This window comes from Lissotriton helveticus, chromosome 8, assembly GCF_964261635.1.
Source record: "Lissotriton helveticus chromosome 8, aLisHel1.1, whole genome shotgun sequence".
Taxonomy (NCBI): domain Eukaryota; kingdom Metazoa; phylum Chordata; class Amphibia; order Caudata; family Salamandridae; genus Lissotriton; species Lissotriton helveticus.
This window is the reverse complement of record NC_136069.1, coordinates 1,013,785,280-1,013,801,486: the sequence shown is the minus strand read 5'-3', so window position 1 is coordinate 1,013,801,486 and position 16,207 is coordinate 1,013,785,280. Positions and strand designations below refer to the sequence as shown.

Below are 16,207 nucleotides of genomic sequence, written 5' to 3'. Positions count from 1 at the left end.
GTAGCTCTGGTAAATATATGTCTAATTCCAATCCTTTTACCGCCACAAGTTGCTTCGTTACTTATGTAAAAATGTCCCATTTATTAGGAATTCCACAATCAAGTAGAGCACTTACTTGTCTCTTACCTACTTCTTTTTGTTTAATGTAAACATGTTTTATGGCGAGCATTGTTTTCCTTATGACAAGCAAACTCTGCATATTTTTTTAAATAGTCTTAAATTTAATTTGTTATTTTCATGTACATATGATTAATTGTACACACATGTATTGTCTGATTTAATTTCTAGTTGGTCTCAGCAGTTTTATCCCACGATACAACTTTCTCAGCATAGACATGCCGGTGGTTATAGAGACATTCTGCAAGTATCCTTCAACAAAAGAGTGCTCATTATGTAACAAAATGTTATAAAGATCAAAGTTGACACTGTATTCATTTTGAATGTATATGGATGTTTGTTGGACTCTCGGGTGTGGCACAATTTCTCAGCTAATACATTGTATATTCTTCTTTATCATTTTGATATGTTAATACCATTCCTTGCCAAACAACCTCCGTTAGTAGACACTTACAGACTAAAAGTAGTATAACTGACAAATAATTTTACATTTTCATTCCCTTTCATTTTATATTGTATGCAGTTTGTCATTTTAAAACTAGGCACCTCCCTGAGATGTGTTAGTATCTCATTAAAACTAAATAAATAATATATATAAATGTGTTTTAGAACATGCACTAACAGATATGTTCATATTCCATTTCTCCTTGGGTCTCTCTTACCAGTCCAGTAGGTTATGCCCCTAATTTTAATGAGTCGCTTTCAGTTGTTTAGAGCCAATGAGGATCCTTGTTGTATGATCAAGACTGTTTTTATAGCCCACTTGTAGTCACTATTGGCACCTTTGCAGTAGGGTGTTCACATGTTACCACTGCCAGTTCAATGTCTCCTGGATTCCCCTCTCTTAAATGTGTAGGTCCTGCTTCTTGCCTAATTGTCACAAGAAGGTGGAAGTATTTTATAGAAGTGTATGTTTATTTGTACTTCCTTCCTGGTAACAAAGTCAACAATCCTCAAGACTCTGGTTCTCCTCAAACATCTCAAGGGGTCCTGCCAATGGTTGGTTGCCCTCATCTTCAAGAAATGCCCCTTCTGTCGACTTTGAGATACTTAACTAGACTTTGTTTGTTACAAGGATGTACTTCGAGGACTTTGGAAAAATGTTTGTGGACTGTTTATCAGTAGGTTAACACTTGTCCGACACCTCAGGCCATCAGGCTCTCATTCAGCATTTGGCAGAATCAAAAGGTAGTCATAACCAGTGATTTCCCCAGCTGCCATTTTCCTCTGATATGATATTCTTGTGTTTGTATAGTTACTGTGGAGGGATCCTTTTCTCATACCACCCATCGCCCAATTGGAATGTAGCTGACTTTCCCTCTCTTGAAGCCTGGCATTGATGTTCCCTAGTGTCCTAATTCCACCTCCAACTCTCCCCTCTTTTTCCCACTGTAGTAAAAGTGGCGGGGTGTTATCTTGAATCTTTCACTGAATTGCCTCATTTGAGGAAAGAAAGCATTCCAGTTCTTAATTTTATATCCCTATCCCTGTTCTGGTACGACAGGCCAGTACCTGTAGTCCTCTCTTCCCCCCAGAGTCAATTGGGACTGTGGATTCTGATTACTACTCAATGAATGGGGAAATTAGGAGCCGTGCTTCAGTTTGATGCCTTTGCAGGAAAACTTGGAACATAGCTGTGATCCAGCACTCTAATGCAGAGTGTAATTGGCTGGTCGGTAACCTACTGACATACACAACCCACCCATCATCGGAGAATAACACATGCCAAGACATATACCCAACACTCTTCTGTGGGGGAAATTTGTTGGTGAACTTCGAAAAAAGAAAGTTAGTATTAACAATAAAAATCACCTCAGTACATAGGGGTATGTCTCATTGCAGGCGAGCTAGTCAAAAAATTTACAGTCTGTTACCAAGATATACCACCTACCAGGAAGTAAAATCTAAGTGGCTCAATCAACAATTCAATGATATAACACTCTTCATTCCGAAAAAGGGTAGTGGGTTTGTCAGGGAAACATATATGTCTTAAGAAACACCAGCTGTATTTCTACCCCTTGATTTATTTGAGACAGAACGCCTCCAAAACCACCGCAATAGCCTTTTCTTATAGGATGACTTCAAAGGTAATAGATAAATGAGATCAAATACATTTTCTAAGGACTTGCATACTTCAGGCCTGATTCTCAATGATAAACTTACACTTTTGTGTAAGTTTACTCTTGTTTTGGTATTCATAAATTGCGGGTTAATATTAAGTTTATGACTGGGGGAAATCTGCCCGACTGCATGAGTCCACCAGTGCCACGTTTCAGCAAAATAAGAGGTTTTATAGACTGTACTCAATATGTGGGGTTGCACTCCATGAATACAGTGAACTGTAAATGAGATACAATGCGCAGCAAAAATGTTGCATTTTCATTAACTTCTAGTTGGTTTATATCAACCAATTAGAGTGATAGAAAAAGAAACAAACCTTGGTACATTTAGACCTCCCTACTTCACTATACCTTGTTTATGTAACGCCTTTATGTTAAGATCAAAGTTCCGCCATTGGATTATGTGCTGATTACCAACACAGCTTTGAACCCCTCAGTTTATGAAGCAGAAGTCTCACCTTCTAGACGATAAGGCTACAACCACATAACTGCTAGACAAAAAAAGAGGCGAAAATGAAGAAAATCAAATAGAAGGTGAAGAGCTAGGTCTCTATAAGCTTACTGTGTCTTTAGCCTGTTTTCTTTCTGTATTTCGACTGGGAGTTTATTTCATTGTTTAGTTTCCACCACAGAAAAATGCACTGTCCTGAACTGAACATAGTTGCTTATGTTTTTTTCACAACGACAATAACAACTTTGACACCTATCAAACAAAACCCGTGGCATGACCTCTTGTTAACTTCTTTAAAAATTCCGCACTTAGAAGTAGTGTGGGAAGAAAGATTAAGCCAGTGTCTCTTTATAAAGAGAGGAAGCTAAGTTGCCAGGATTGTTTCTTTTACGAAAGACAAATGCCAGTTTAAAAAACGCTCCCACGCCTGGTCTGTGGTTATTTCTTACTCTACCACAGCTGGTCACGAATATTTATGGCGGCCATACTTGTTATAAATAAAATAAAAATTAATTCAGAATTTCTTTGGGATTTTCCCATGTAAAGACCATGCCCTATTGTGGGTGAATATAGATACAAAATGCTGATTATATGTTTATCATATGGAATCAATTCTGCATTTATCTGGAATGCTCAATTTTCAACCTACTGAATTGCAATACTCAATTTTCAACCTACTGAATTGCACATTGTTTGCGTTGATTGCAATTAAACAAACTATAAATCTTTACTTTAACTTTGACATGAGATTGCCTCCCCTCACTACCAATTAAACAAACAATAAATCTTTACTTTAACTTTGACATGAGATTGCCTCCCCTCACTACCAAAAAACTCTCTTGACTGACACAGTCATGTTTCGGATTCTTGAAACACGACCCTTGGTAGAGAGGTTTGTACAAGATGAACAGCCCTGCCAAGTACCACCCATCAGGGGTTAGAGTTGTTTGCATCACTACACTAAAAGGCATTAGTCATGAATAATTATAGCTTCTCCGACTTTGTTCAATGAGGCGCTGCATTTATAAAAACAAAAGCCTGCTCGCATCTCACATCGCTGTGCTGTTGCCTCAGCTGGCAACTGCAGGCAATTTTACTCAGCTAGCCAGGCCTAGAGTCGCTGTTGCTATGGTCACAGTGAACCATGATTTGACACTTTGTTTACTCTTTCCCTACAGAATGGCTTTCTTTGAAAAAATACATTGTGAGCTGGATATGATCAGGCCTGGCCTCTCCCTGGAAAAGTGGATCCAGAAATTCTCTGCAAAATAAACAAAAAACATTATGGGCATCATAACAATGCCGGTGGGAATGCCACCGACAGGCTCCTGGTGGAGGTCCCACCGACAGACAGCCCTTAGGTCGACCACCGCATTACGATGCAGGCAGTCGGACCCTTGAATCTCAGGGTACGGACCGCCCCCTCTGACATGATCTATTGATTCCATCAGGGTGGCTGTCAGAATTGTGATCCTGAATGGAGGCGGTGCCTGCGTCATGATCACCCGGTCCCTTTCCGAATGCCTTTTCTTGGCGGTCCCACTGCCGTAAAAGGGCAGACGGAAATGGACGTTGGGGGCCCCGAACAGGGCCCCCGTGAGCCACTGCTAATTAGCCTGGAGGGGACATTTGATGCCCCCGCCCACAACATCTATGCACCTGGTTCAGGCACCACATGGAGCCTGGCACACGGTGCATAGATGTTTGTATAGTGCCTTTTTCTACTGCGGTTTGTGCTGCGGCCCATTTCCGGAACTTTTATGTTGTTTTAGGCATTTTACGACCCCCGCCTCGGCAGCCGTATTGGACTAGAGCGGGCGGGACTATGAACACATTGTTGGCCGGTCACCTGCCTGCAGCGCATCCGACCACCATTATAATCAGGGCCCAAGTGCTGGGCCGAGCTTTATGTAAATCTGGTGCATTCCCTTGTTTTTCTGGTCACATTCCAAAACAATTGGCAAGGTGGCAGCTTTGATTATTTATTACTCTATGCTGGCAGCCGAGACAAGATGGGGTTGTGCCACCTGTGTGTGTGTGTGCCTGCTGTGGAGGCGGTTGAGCAATCAGCACTGCAGGCACAGTGCTGGATGTTTACACTGCACCATCAACTCCAGGAGAGCAGAGTCACAAGTCTCAACCCTTGATCCTGGCCCCACGGACATTTCACATTTGCTGTCTGACTGCCCCAGGATTTATACAATTATGCTATTGACGCTTGAATTTAGCCTGCCTTTACATCTAGGCACGTATGCAGGATGGCCAAGAATAGGGGTGTCCCTGTGTACTTCTGCAGGCGCACATTAAAAGTGCCAGCACCAGCCTGCCACACCAGTCACAGTTTCAAGGCTGCTGAGAGGACTGTAAAACACTGAGCGAGCCAGATGCCATGAGACAGAAGCGGACACTGGCTACCAGAGAGCGTAGTACAATGTCCGAGCCCTTCTGCACAGAAACATGATGACAGAAGGCGCTCTCTAGAGGACTTACTTCTGTTGGCACATGTAGAAGCATTTTACATTGACAAAGCTGTTTTTTTACTTTATTGCTGGCAACCTTGCCAGATGAACTGAGGTGATCACTGCTCATAATCTTAGGTATTGAGGCCATGAATATATGCATTCTACATTGACAAAGCCGTTTTTAGGTCGAGCATTCGCGACCACTTGTATATGCTTTAGCTCGTATAGAAACTGCAGTAAAGATAGCCACATACTGGTATCTAAAGCCAGTGCCCCACCATAGAGGGAACCCAGAACAAGACCCAGATTGTTGGAGGGGCTGTGGCTCCCCAGGCATATTATTACAGGTATTATGGGATTGCCCAAACTAGAGGAATGCTGGACTAAGATTATTGATGATATTGACTTGAACATACAACTCCCCAGATTCCCTTTCTACATACTTTTGGGTCTGCCCAACCCACTTACCTGTCCATTGAAGTTCCGTAGAGGAAGACAGATATGTTTGGAAGTAGGAGCCTCAATCCAAAACATATTAATCCATTGGGTGACAAGACATGTTCCAATGTATCAGGGGTGGATTCAATGCCTATGGCACATCTTGGGGATGGAAAAGATCACTCTCTCCCTTACAGCACAAACTATCTCACATGGGATACTGGCGCCTATGTATAGCACTACTTTCGTCTGACTTTAGGAAGCTTACTTGTCCCAAATACTTACGTCTACTGCGGGGACTGATATCCCCGCCCCCCTTCCCCCCTCCATGACACAGGGAGTTTCTAATTAAATAACGTCTAATCACAGGTTGTGGTATCAAACCTACAATATTTCACTAAATGAGTTCTGGGTTGGGTGAGGGTGGGAAGGTTTTTCCGGGGGTTGGGAATTTCTTTACTGTTACTAATACTGCATACAATACACCTGCAGAGTGTCGCCTTGCTCTACCTATTGCCAACTTTTGTGACAATACAATAAAGAGATTTGAACCATAAACCAACTGCATCATTTACAAAGCCATTTAAAAGAGCACCCCGCTTATCTTGCACGCAAGTTCACCTTCTCAAGTGGTTCTCTGCACAACCGCAGTCAGTACCCATGAGACTGGGCACTGAGAAGTATTAAAAAAAACACAATATTCAAGACATGTGAGCTGTAGATCACATGCTTTGCATACTCCTGCCATCTAGTGTTGGGTCAGGATGTTTGCAAGTTGTTTTTCGTCAAAGAAGTCTTTCCAGTCACGAGGTAAGGTGACTCCTCCTTTTGGTGATAGTGTGCATGGGCATCAACTCCATTGTTAGATTGTTTTTTTCCACCATCGGGTTCGGACGAGTATTGCGGCACTCTGGTTTGAAACCGTTCTTTGGGTTCCCCTCGGAGCGCAATCCACTCTAACTGCATCGGTATTGTTTCATACGCTTATCCCACTTATCGTGTATCGTATTGGTCGAATAAAATTTCTATTTTGATCAGAAAACTCGTGGAAGGCCATCAGGCCTAACAGTGTTGGTCCCCCTCGCAGTCGATGGAATGGACTCTGTACAAATTCTGTCCTTGGTGCCACGCAAAATATTGGCGCACCGAATCGCACAAGTTGTGCAATTTGTGCTAATCTCCGGAGTACAACGAGCAAGACTATGACCCGTGCTGAACATTTCAATCGCCGGGCTCGACATTGTGAAACCCAAAGCCAGACCATCGAATACACACCGAACATCTTCGGTGAAGGATCCGAGTATGAAGAATTTGATGCACCAAGAGCCGAAGAGGAACAGGAAGAGCAGCCCTTATACGTACTGGAATCGGACTCGGAGATGGAAGAGGACATGGCGCAGGGTCAGGGTCCAGTGAGTAATGAATACCCCTTGCCCCGAAATCCAACTCAAACTAAGCAAAAGGCTTCGGTTCCACCTCCGCCTCCGGGCCAAAGTCGGCACAGAGACAATGTTTCTGACACCCGCTACCTGGCTCAGCACCGAAACACATCGTCATGTCTTCCAGCTCGGGATTGAGTCAGCCAAAGTCTGTCATGGAGCTGAAACCTTTGAGCTCAAAGCCGAAGACTGCTTCAAAGCCGAAGCCCTTGACACCGAAATTGAAACCGGATCCGAAACTTTAGATGCTGAAAGGGCATTTCATCCCGGCACTTAAGTCGTCGGTGTCAAAACCGAAATATGCTTCTTCCAAGCTGTAGGATCCGATTTTCTACTTTCCACCTCCCAAATCAGATCCTAAACAAAAGGAGCTTTACATTAATCCTGATACAGGACACCTTCTTACCAAACTGCCTCGCAAATGCAAATCTGAGTCAGAGGACATACAATATAAGATTCCCTTAAAAAAAAGATTGTCTGTACTACCCTTCTTCTCCGCCTCTTCCACCACGTCCCCCTACACCTTCACCACCTTCTCCAACATTAGAACCATTACCTATCGCACCACAAAACTGTCCACCCTCGCAGCCTGAGGATGATGATGAATATGTAGAAGATGGGGATATTCAATTACCTGTAGTTCCTTGGAAAGAGTACACTATTGATCCACTTACAGATAATGGCGCAGACCTTTACCCTGCAAAGCCTTCCCCTCCTGACGACAACATAGGTTATTTAGAATTGCTTGCTAGTGCTGCACAATTCCACGGGGTACAACTTCACAAAGAATCCCTAGAAGAAGATTTCTTGTTTTAAACTTTGAGTAGTACACACAGATCTAGTCAGACTCTCCCTATGCTCAAAGACATGATGAGACATGCTGATGACATCTTCAAGGACTCTGTTTGTGCTCGTATTCTGACTCCCAGAATAGATAAAAAGTATAAACCTGCTTCATCTGATCCAGTCTTCGTTAAGGGGCAGTTACCACTTTTCACCTGTTGTCTCTAATGGTGGCAAATGGGCTAATTCACAAACCTCTGGGGGTGCCCCCCTTTCGGATAAGGAGTTTAAATTAGTAGACGCCTCTGATAAACGAATAGCTGCATAGGCGGCGAATTATTGACGCATTGCCAACACCCAAGCCCTCTTAGCCAGGTATGATAGAGCACACTGGGACTAAATGGAGCAATTGCTCCAATATCTCCCAGATGAGCACAAAGCTAAAGCACGGGATTTAATACAGGAAGGAAAGCTCATCTCCAGTTTCTCTAATGGATGTGCCTTAGATGCTGCTGATACCGCAGCTTGAGAGAATAATACTAGTGTGTTACGTAGGAGACATGCCTGGTTGAGGATTTACAGTTTCAAACATGAAGTCCAGCAATTCATCTTAAACACTCCGTTTGATAAAGAGCATTGTTTCGGGCCTGAAGTTGGTTAGGGATTAGAGAAAACAAAATAAGACTCTGCGGTAGCTAAATCTGTGGTAGCCCTACAGTCTCCTTCAAACCGGTGCTCCATTTGTCACTCCTTTTACTGTGGGGGGTCCAAGACCACATCCTCAGACACGAATGTTTCCTCCTATCAAGGCAACAATCAATCTTCCTCCACAAGGGGTTTCTTTAGAGGAAAGGGTTCCACACCCCGTAACTCCCCTTCTTCTGTTAAGCAGTGACTTACCTACCTTTCCCCCAGATCATTTAATACCTTTCAGGGACGGCTTCTACAATTCCTCCCCATCTGGCAATCTATAACAACAGACAAATGGGTGCTAGGAATTATCGAATATTGTTATTGCCTGGAGGTTACCACCAATCCTCCAAACATTCCACCTCATTCTCACAAACTGTCACCACAACATTTGCACCTGCTCAAACAGGAAGCCCAGTTTCTCTTTCTAAAAGGAGCCATTGAGCCAGTACCATTACAATAACAAGGGCAGGCGTTCACTCCCTGTAATTTCTAATTCCCAAAAAGGACGGCTCATTAAGACCTATTCTGGACTTCCGAGAACTGAACCACTACATACTGTCAGAACATTTCTACATGGTGACACTTCAGCAAGTGATGCCACTTTTACAACAGGGCAACTTTATGTCTACTTTAGACTTGAAGGCTGTATATTTCCACATTTCAATTCACCTCCTCGTCGCAAATGTCTCAGATTTGTGATAGCGGGTCAACATTACCAATTCAAAATGCTACCGTTTGGAGTCACCACAAAAGCCTGGCCGTAGTCGCAGCTCATCTGAGAAGACAACACATCCACGTCTTCCTCTATCTGGGCGACTATCACATCAAAGCTGGCACTTACTAGAAGTGTCTCTAACATACTCAATCCACAATTCACATACTACATCAACTAGGTAAGTCCCATCTGCAGCCTTCAAACAAACAGCCTTATCTGGGAGCCACCATAGACACTCAAAAAGCTCTAGCCTCTCCCAGTGTAGCCAGAATTCACAGTATTCAGTCTCTTCTCACTCAGTTTCTGCCCCACCACTCATTACCAGCTAGTCTTCATGCATCATAATTGTACCCCATGTAAGACTTCACGTGCGTCCCCTTCAAGAATGCTTAACAAGTCAGTGGAACCAGTCGTAGAGTCGATTAACCGATCCAGTGTTGGTAGACGGCCGCACCCATCGCTCTCTGCAGTGGTGGAACCCAAAAAATGTATCTAATGTCCAGGCCTCCATCGACCCTGGTCCAAAGACAGTGCTTCAAGTACACACAAGACCTGTTCCCTAAGGCTTATCAAATCTCAAATGTGGACGTAGATTTTTTTTCTTTATATCTACGTTGATCACTCCTTCATGCTTACAAGGCAGTGTCGCACCACTTTATTTGCCTTCTTTTTATAAAATGGTGTCTTTTGTTAAATGATAGTCATACCCCATAAATTTGTAGAAGACGGGCAACCATGGTGTATATATACCCAAAAAAACACACCCATAAATGTGTTTTAATACTTCAAAAATAGTGAAAAAAGAAAAATGGCACCTCACATGCGCACCACAAGTCGAGCTTACTGATTGGTACTCACCAGCTATGCTCACTGTTATCATCATCGGCAACCATTTTGCTAAAACTTATAAGTATCCCCAAAAAAGTGATCAAATGATTAAAAAAACACACACTCGTGTGTTTTTGCGACTACCAAAAACAAAACAAGACCCAGTACAATATAAAACTGAAATAAGACGCACAGATTACCAATTTTATTCTTTTCTTATGCTGGAAGAGAAGCCAGCTGGTAAAAGTTGATTACTGCCCATGCATGCTTGCGTTTGGCAAGGAGCACTTTGTCCGTAGTATGTGACCACATACGGATGCGCTTCTTGATACTTGTTTTAAAACTGTATTACTAGAGGTCGCTTGCTGATAATTGCTGTACACATTTGTGCATGAACCTACTGTAAGACCCACCAGGATTACTAGAGCTGATATCTGACCATAACAGTGACTGGAGGAAACCAACTCCGGCCTGCCTTACTTTGTGGTACAGTTTTATTTAAGCACCTGCGCTTAGCATTTCGTAATTTAGAAGGCCCAGTTCTAATCAGATCTATGCAGCAGATGCAGATTTTGGCATCTGAAATACTTTTTTGTAAGATCGTAGTCAGATGTTGGTTTAATATTGTGCTCAGTTTGCCCAGGGTAATTTTAATGCCATACAACGTGGGGGCCTATTTTGGCTCTCATGACTTCCAACATTGGGGTTCAACTCGGGCCTGTCAATTTTTTTGAGAGATTCACTTGAAGAGACATAGCTTTCATTGAGATGTTGCTGCGATGTTTGGAGCTGTCAGTAGTCCCACACCAAAGGCTGCATCTCACTTCCAGTCTCCTCATTCAGAGCAATGGAGAAATCAGGCATCCAAATCCCAAAGAATCAACCTGGCTATCTGGCTCCTGAAGTAATAGAATTTGGTTATTTACACTTACCACCAGACTGTATAAATATCCTAAAAGAGGCTAGAAAACCTACTACTAGAGCATGTTGTGCAGCAAAATGGAAGCAATTTGTTATCTATTGTAACAAAATCAATCCTCTTGATGCTTCTGTACAGATCGTCATCTATGACCTGTTACATTTACCGCAATATGGACTAGCCTACACATTCAATTGATTACATCTAGCAGCAGTAGCTGGTAGAGACAACACTTATCTCTATTCAGAGTACCAGTGATTAAATCCTTTCTAGAAGGATAAAAAATAGTGATACCATCAAGAGTCCCTCCTGCCCCAGTGTGGAGCCTAAACATAGTACTTACAAGGCTAATGGGTCCACCATTTGAACCAAAGCATAGGTGTCAATTACAATTCCTCTCGTGGAAAGTTGCTTTCCTCATTGCAATAACTTCACTGAGAAGAGTTTTTGAACTCCAGGCATTAACTATACAAGAGCCCTTCTTTCAGCTTCATAGAGACTGAGTGGTTCCTCCCACCAATCCTACGTTTCTCCCTAAAGTAGTTTTTTGCTTTCATATAAATCAATCGGTTGAGTTACCTGTGTTCTTTCCTCAACCCGATTCTGTAGCTGAACAAGCTCTACACACCCTTGATGTTAGGAGAGCTCTATTATATTACGTTGAAAGTACAAATGAATTTCGCTAAACAAAGCAACGCTTTTGCTCCACCACACAAAGGCAATCCCATATCTAAATCAGGCATTGCAAGATGGATTGTAAAATGTATCCAGACATGTTATGTGAAAGCAAAAAGCACTTTACTACTACCCCCTAGAGCGCATTCCACTCGCAAAATAGGGGCTACTATGGCCTACTTAGGGAATATTCCCTTAGCTGACATCTGTAAGGCAACAACATGGTCTACACAGCACACATTCACTAAACATTACTGTGTATATATATTTCTTAGCAAGGCAACAAGCTAATGTAGGCCAGGCAGTACTTAAAACACTGTTTCAGACAACTACAACAACTTTAGGTTAGCCACTGCTTTGGGAGTATACTGCTTTATAGTCTATGCAAAGCATGTGAAATACAGCTCACATGACTCGAACGGATAATGTTACTTACCCAGTAAGCATCTGTTCTTGGCATGCAGAGCTGTGGATTCACATGCACCCACCTGCCTCCCCGGTCTCCTGTAGTTGTTGCAGTTCTCAGTTTACATACATATGCATGGACATCTCTGTTCTACACTTACTAACTCCATTCTCACCCTCTGCAGGAAAACAATCTAACAATGGAGTCATTACCCAAGCGCACTATCATCGAAAAGGAGGAGTCACCTTACCTCGTGACTGGAAAAACCTCTTCGAAGAAAAACAACTTGCAGACATCCGGACCCAACACTAGATTACAGGAGTATGCAAAGCATGTGAATCTACATCTCTACATGCCAAGAACAGATGCTTACTGGGTAAGTAACATTATCTGTATGCACCATTACCATTTATGAAACCAGGATCTGAAACAGCATCCCCATATCAATTACAACTGCCCTATCACTACTCCAGTTCAGGAAAGAGTTAAAGGCTTGCCTATTTAAAGAACACCGCATCACCAAGCACTAAACCATCCACAACCCAGCTACCTCTCCCACAGCAGTTGGCTTTATACTTGAATTTGACCCTGTAAAGCTCTCTGCTTCCTTTTGGATAAGTTTCCAATATAGAAATACCAAATACATACATACCGCCTGAATTTAGGTGAAAATTGAAGTCTTTTTTTTTTTTGTTTTTTTTTTTGTGTCCTCATATATGCCACCAGAAAATAATTACTCTGAATAGGCGTTCCTCAGGCCACTGACACAAACCTTCCTATTCCGACCCTCGTGTTTGTGGATAGCCTTTAAGGATTGCCCAGAGGTAGGATTGTTACCCGTCCAACTTCCTGTCATGATGGTACTTGCTACTCAGGAAGGACAGGACCACAAAACCTCTGGCATAATCATTGGAGCTTAGGTTTATTTCATCTTTCGCTCCATGCATTTAAAGCTGACCACAGATTTACAGACTTTTCTCCACCACATAACATATCAAATTTACTCACCACCATAATGTTTTTGAGACAATCTGCAAATATTGGAGGGAGTGCCGATTTCCATACCTTACAGATCTCTCTTCTGGCGATCACTATTACATAAAAGATAAACTGTGATAAATTACTATCCAAAACGTAGTCTGATTGGAGACCAAAAAAAACCAAATTGGGGGTGCATGGAATTGAAAATGCAGGTACATCCTCCAAAAACTTACACACCTGTTCCCAAAAGTTACTTATATTGGGACATTCCAGAAACATATGAATATCATTTGCATCCTGCAACTTACATCTTGGACAAAAATACTTAACAACCGACATCTTGGAGAGTTTTGCAGGAGTCCAATAAACTCTGTACATGGTGTACAAATGGTTTCTTCGCAAATTAGAGGGTTTGATTATTTGCTGAGACATTGTAAAGGAATCTCTTCACAATTTCATTAGGTTATCCGAAACCCAGAGCCCTGAGGGGTCCCACAATTTCATAATTTCAGTTTCCAAATTATCCCTATTGTCAAGTAGAATTTTGTACAATATGGCCGTCTCCCCTCTCCTCACTCTAGAATTATTGATTAAATTCCACAGGGGACTCTCGTTCTCTAAATCCCAAATTTGGCTTCCCCACCAAGCTGACAGCTGATAGAACTTAAATCTCGTGAGAGTACCCCCAGTTAAACCAACCAAAATTCCCAATTTAGGGCTTTCGAGGCATCCAAAAAATCCCCCCATCTAAAGAGACTAGCTCTCTTCAACGGGAGAGCTAGTTGATCGCCCAAACATTCAGGAGTACCTGGAGAGTCCCAAATCGGAGCAAAGGAGTGATAATAATGGATAGATAGCAACTTGCAAATTTGATACCAGTAATGTAAAGCGGCTTTCAAAACCTTCAGTCTAACTTTTTTGAAAAATTTTTGATCCCCAAACTTAAACAAGAAAAAATCTGCATCAATTGGAAGGTCATGCAACATGGCCCGAAAAATTAAACTATTAGACGTAAAATCCAATTTATTGGCTAAGAGCCGAAAATTTTTAAGCTGGAAGGCATAACAATAAAATAATAAATCTGGAAGAGCCAAGCCTCCTATTTTTAGTCCTCTCCTTAGCTTTTTCCATGCTATCCTTGGGGATTTTGTCGCCCAAATAAAGGATCCAATCCTGCCTTGTAGATTAAGAATGTCTTTTTTATTAAATACTAAAGGGATAGAATTAAACAGAAATGTTACCTTCGGTAATATAATCATCTTTACTAAATTCACCCTACCATAAATATTTAAGGGTAGAGAGTTCCATTTAGACAATAGTTTTTTAATCTCTTTTATCACGGTTTCCCAACTGGTCTTAGAGATTTCTTCTACCTTCTGAGTCAGTTGGATACCAAGATATCTCATCTTAGATTTTGCTTCTGGGATAGAAACTGGACTGTTCCAACACATAACATCAGTTTTATCCCTATTGATGCTATATCCTGAAACAATACCAAAATCATCAGCTAGTTTAAATAATCTAGGTATAGCTTCAGATGGGTTTGAGGTATAAAGAAGAAGATCATCAGCATATAGTGCTGTCCTGATTATTAATTCTCCTATGTTAAAAGGAACAATTACCGGGTCTTGTCTCAAAGCACAAACAAATGGCTCGATATATATGTCAAACAATAATGGAGACAAGGGGCATCCCTGCCTTGTTCCTCTATGAATGTGCAACCAATCAGACAAACCGCCATTTACCAATATCCTTGCTCTCGGGCCCTTATATAAAGTTTTAACCCCATTGATAAAAGTTTCTGGAAAACCGAACTTTAACATTGTTTTCCAAAGGAAAGGCCAATTAACTTGGTCAAATGCTTTAGCTGCATCTATTGTAACTATAGCAAGAGGCTTCTTCTTTTCAATCGCATAATCTATGGCCCCAATTACTTGAAATGTAAGTTCATTCAATTGGCGACCGGGAATAAATCCCCTCTGATCTGGATGGATAATAGTTTTAATAACGTTTGCCAATCTACTGGCCAAAATTCCAGAGTAAATCTTTAGATCAGAATTTAAAAGTGAAATGGGGCGATACGATTCTATTTTTGTCGGGTCTTTATTTGGTTTTGCAATTAGAGAGATTGTAGCATCTAGCCAAGAGGATGGAATTTGTTTTCCCAGAATAAAAATATTATTAAATAATTTCAATAGTGGAACTAGAATTTCTTCTATATTATCCTTATAAATCTCTATTGGAAGCCCATCCGGGCCTGCAGCTTTATTTCTTGCCATTTTCTTTATTTGAGATCTAATCTCTCCTTCGGTTATTCCCTTTGCCAGAAAAACTCTGTCTGTATTGCTCAGCTGTGGCAGGTCCCTCAAGAAAGATACATTTTCTAATTCCTCGTCCGACCGATTGATTTTGTCGCAATACAGCTCTTCATAAAATGTTTTAGCTTCCTTCTTAATCTCTCCGTCCTCTGACAGGAATACCCCAGTTCCGCGCTGTATCAATGATTTTATATTATTTCTTGTCCTCTCTGTCCTGGCTTTCCATGCTAGTAATGATCCACATTTCTCCCCGTACTCAAAATTACGTAATTTACTAACTTCCCATTTATTTTTAAGAATTTTTTCAGTTCTGAGTCTAAAATTTGTTTGTAACTCAAATAATTCCTTTTCTAATCTTGATATGTTAGTTTGATCCTCACCAATGGCAGTAAGGAGTTGCTGTTCTTTTGATTTAATCAAACTGAGATCTTTGTTATCCTTTTCTTTCATTAACTTCCTGATTAGGATCATCTGAGAGCCATATATTCCTCTTAAGAAAGATTTAAGAGTATCCCAAACAATATAGTCTGGAGCTGATTCTTGATTGAACTCAAAGAACTCTAATATGTGTTCCTTGATTTTAATGTTAAATTCTTCATTTAACAAAATAGTCCTATCTAGTGTCCATCTATAATCAGAAAGATTCATTTGAATATTAATAATCATCTCAACCACAGAATGGTCCGATAACCCATTGGGAATATAAGAAATAGAGTGGGTATTAGCCAATAATAATTGATCCAACAGAAAAAAATCTATTCTCGAGAACTGATGGTATTTTTTGCTATAGAAGGAAAATTCTTTCTTAGTGCCATGTTTAACTCTCCATACATCACATAACGTATATTCTTTCATTATATTC

At 41.3% G+C, this 16,207-nt stretch overlaps 1 protein-coding gene across 1 annotated transcript in view; it reads left to right on the top strand.

Annotated features, from left to right (window-relative positions):
• MBTPS2 (membrane bound transcription factor peptidase, site 2) overlaps positions 1–16,207 on the top strand; it is a 387,799-nt gene that overhangs the window by 311,376 nt on the left and 60,216 nt on the right. The window contains exon 10 of the mRNA XM_078657847.1: positions 289–364. Within this exon, the coding sequence (XP_078513973.1) occupies positions 289–364 (76 nt within the window). The remainder of the gene's footprint in view (positions 1–288; positions 365–16,207) is intronic.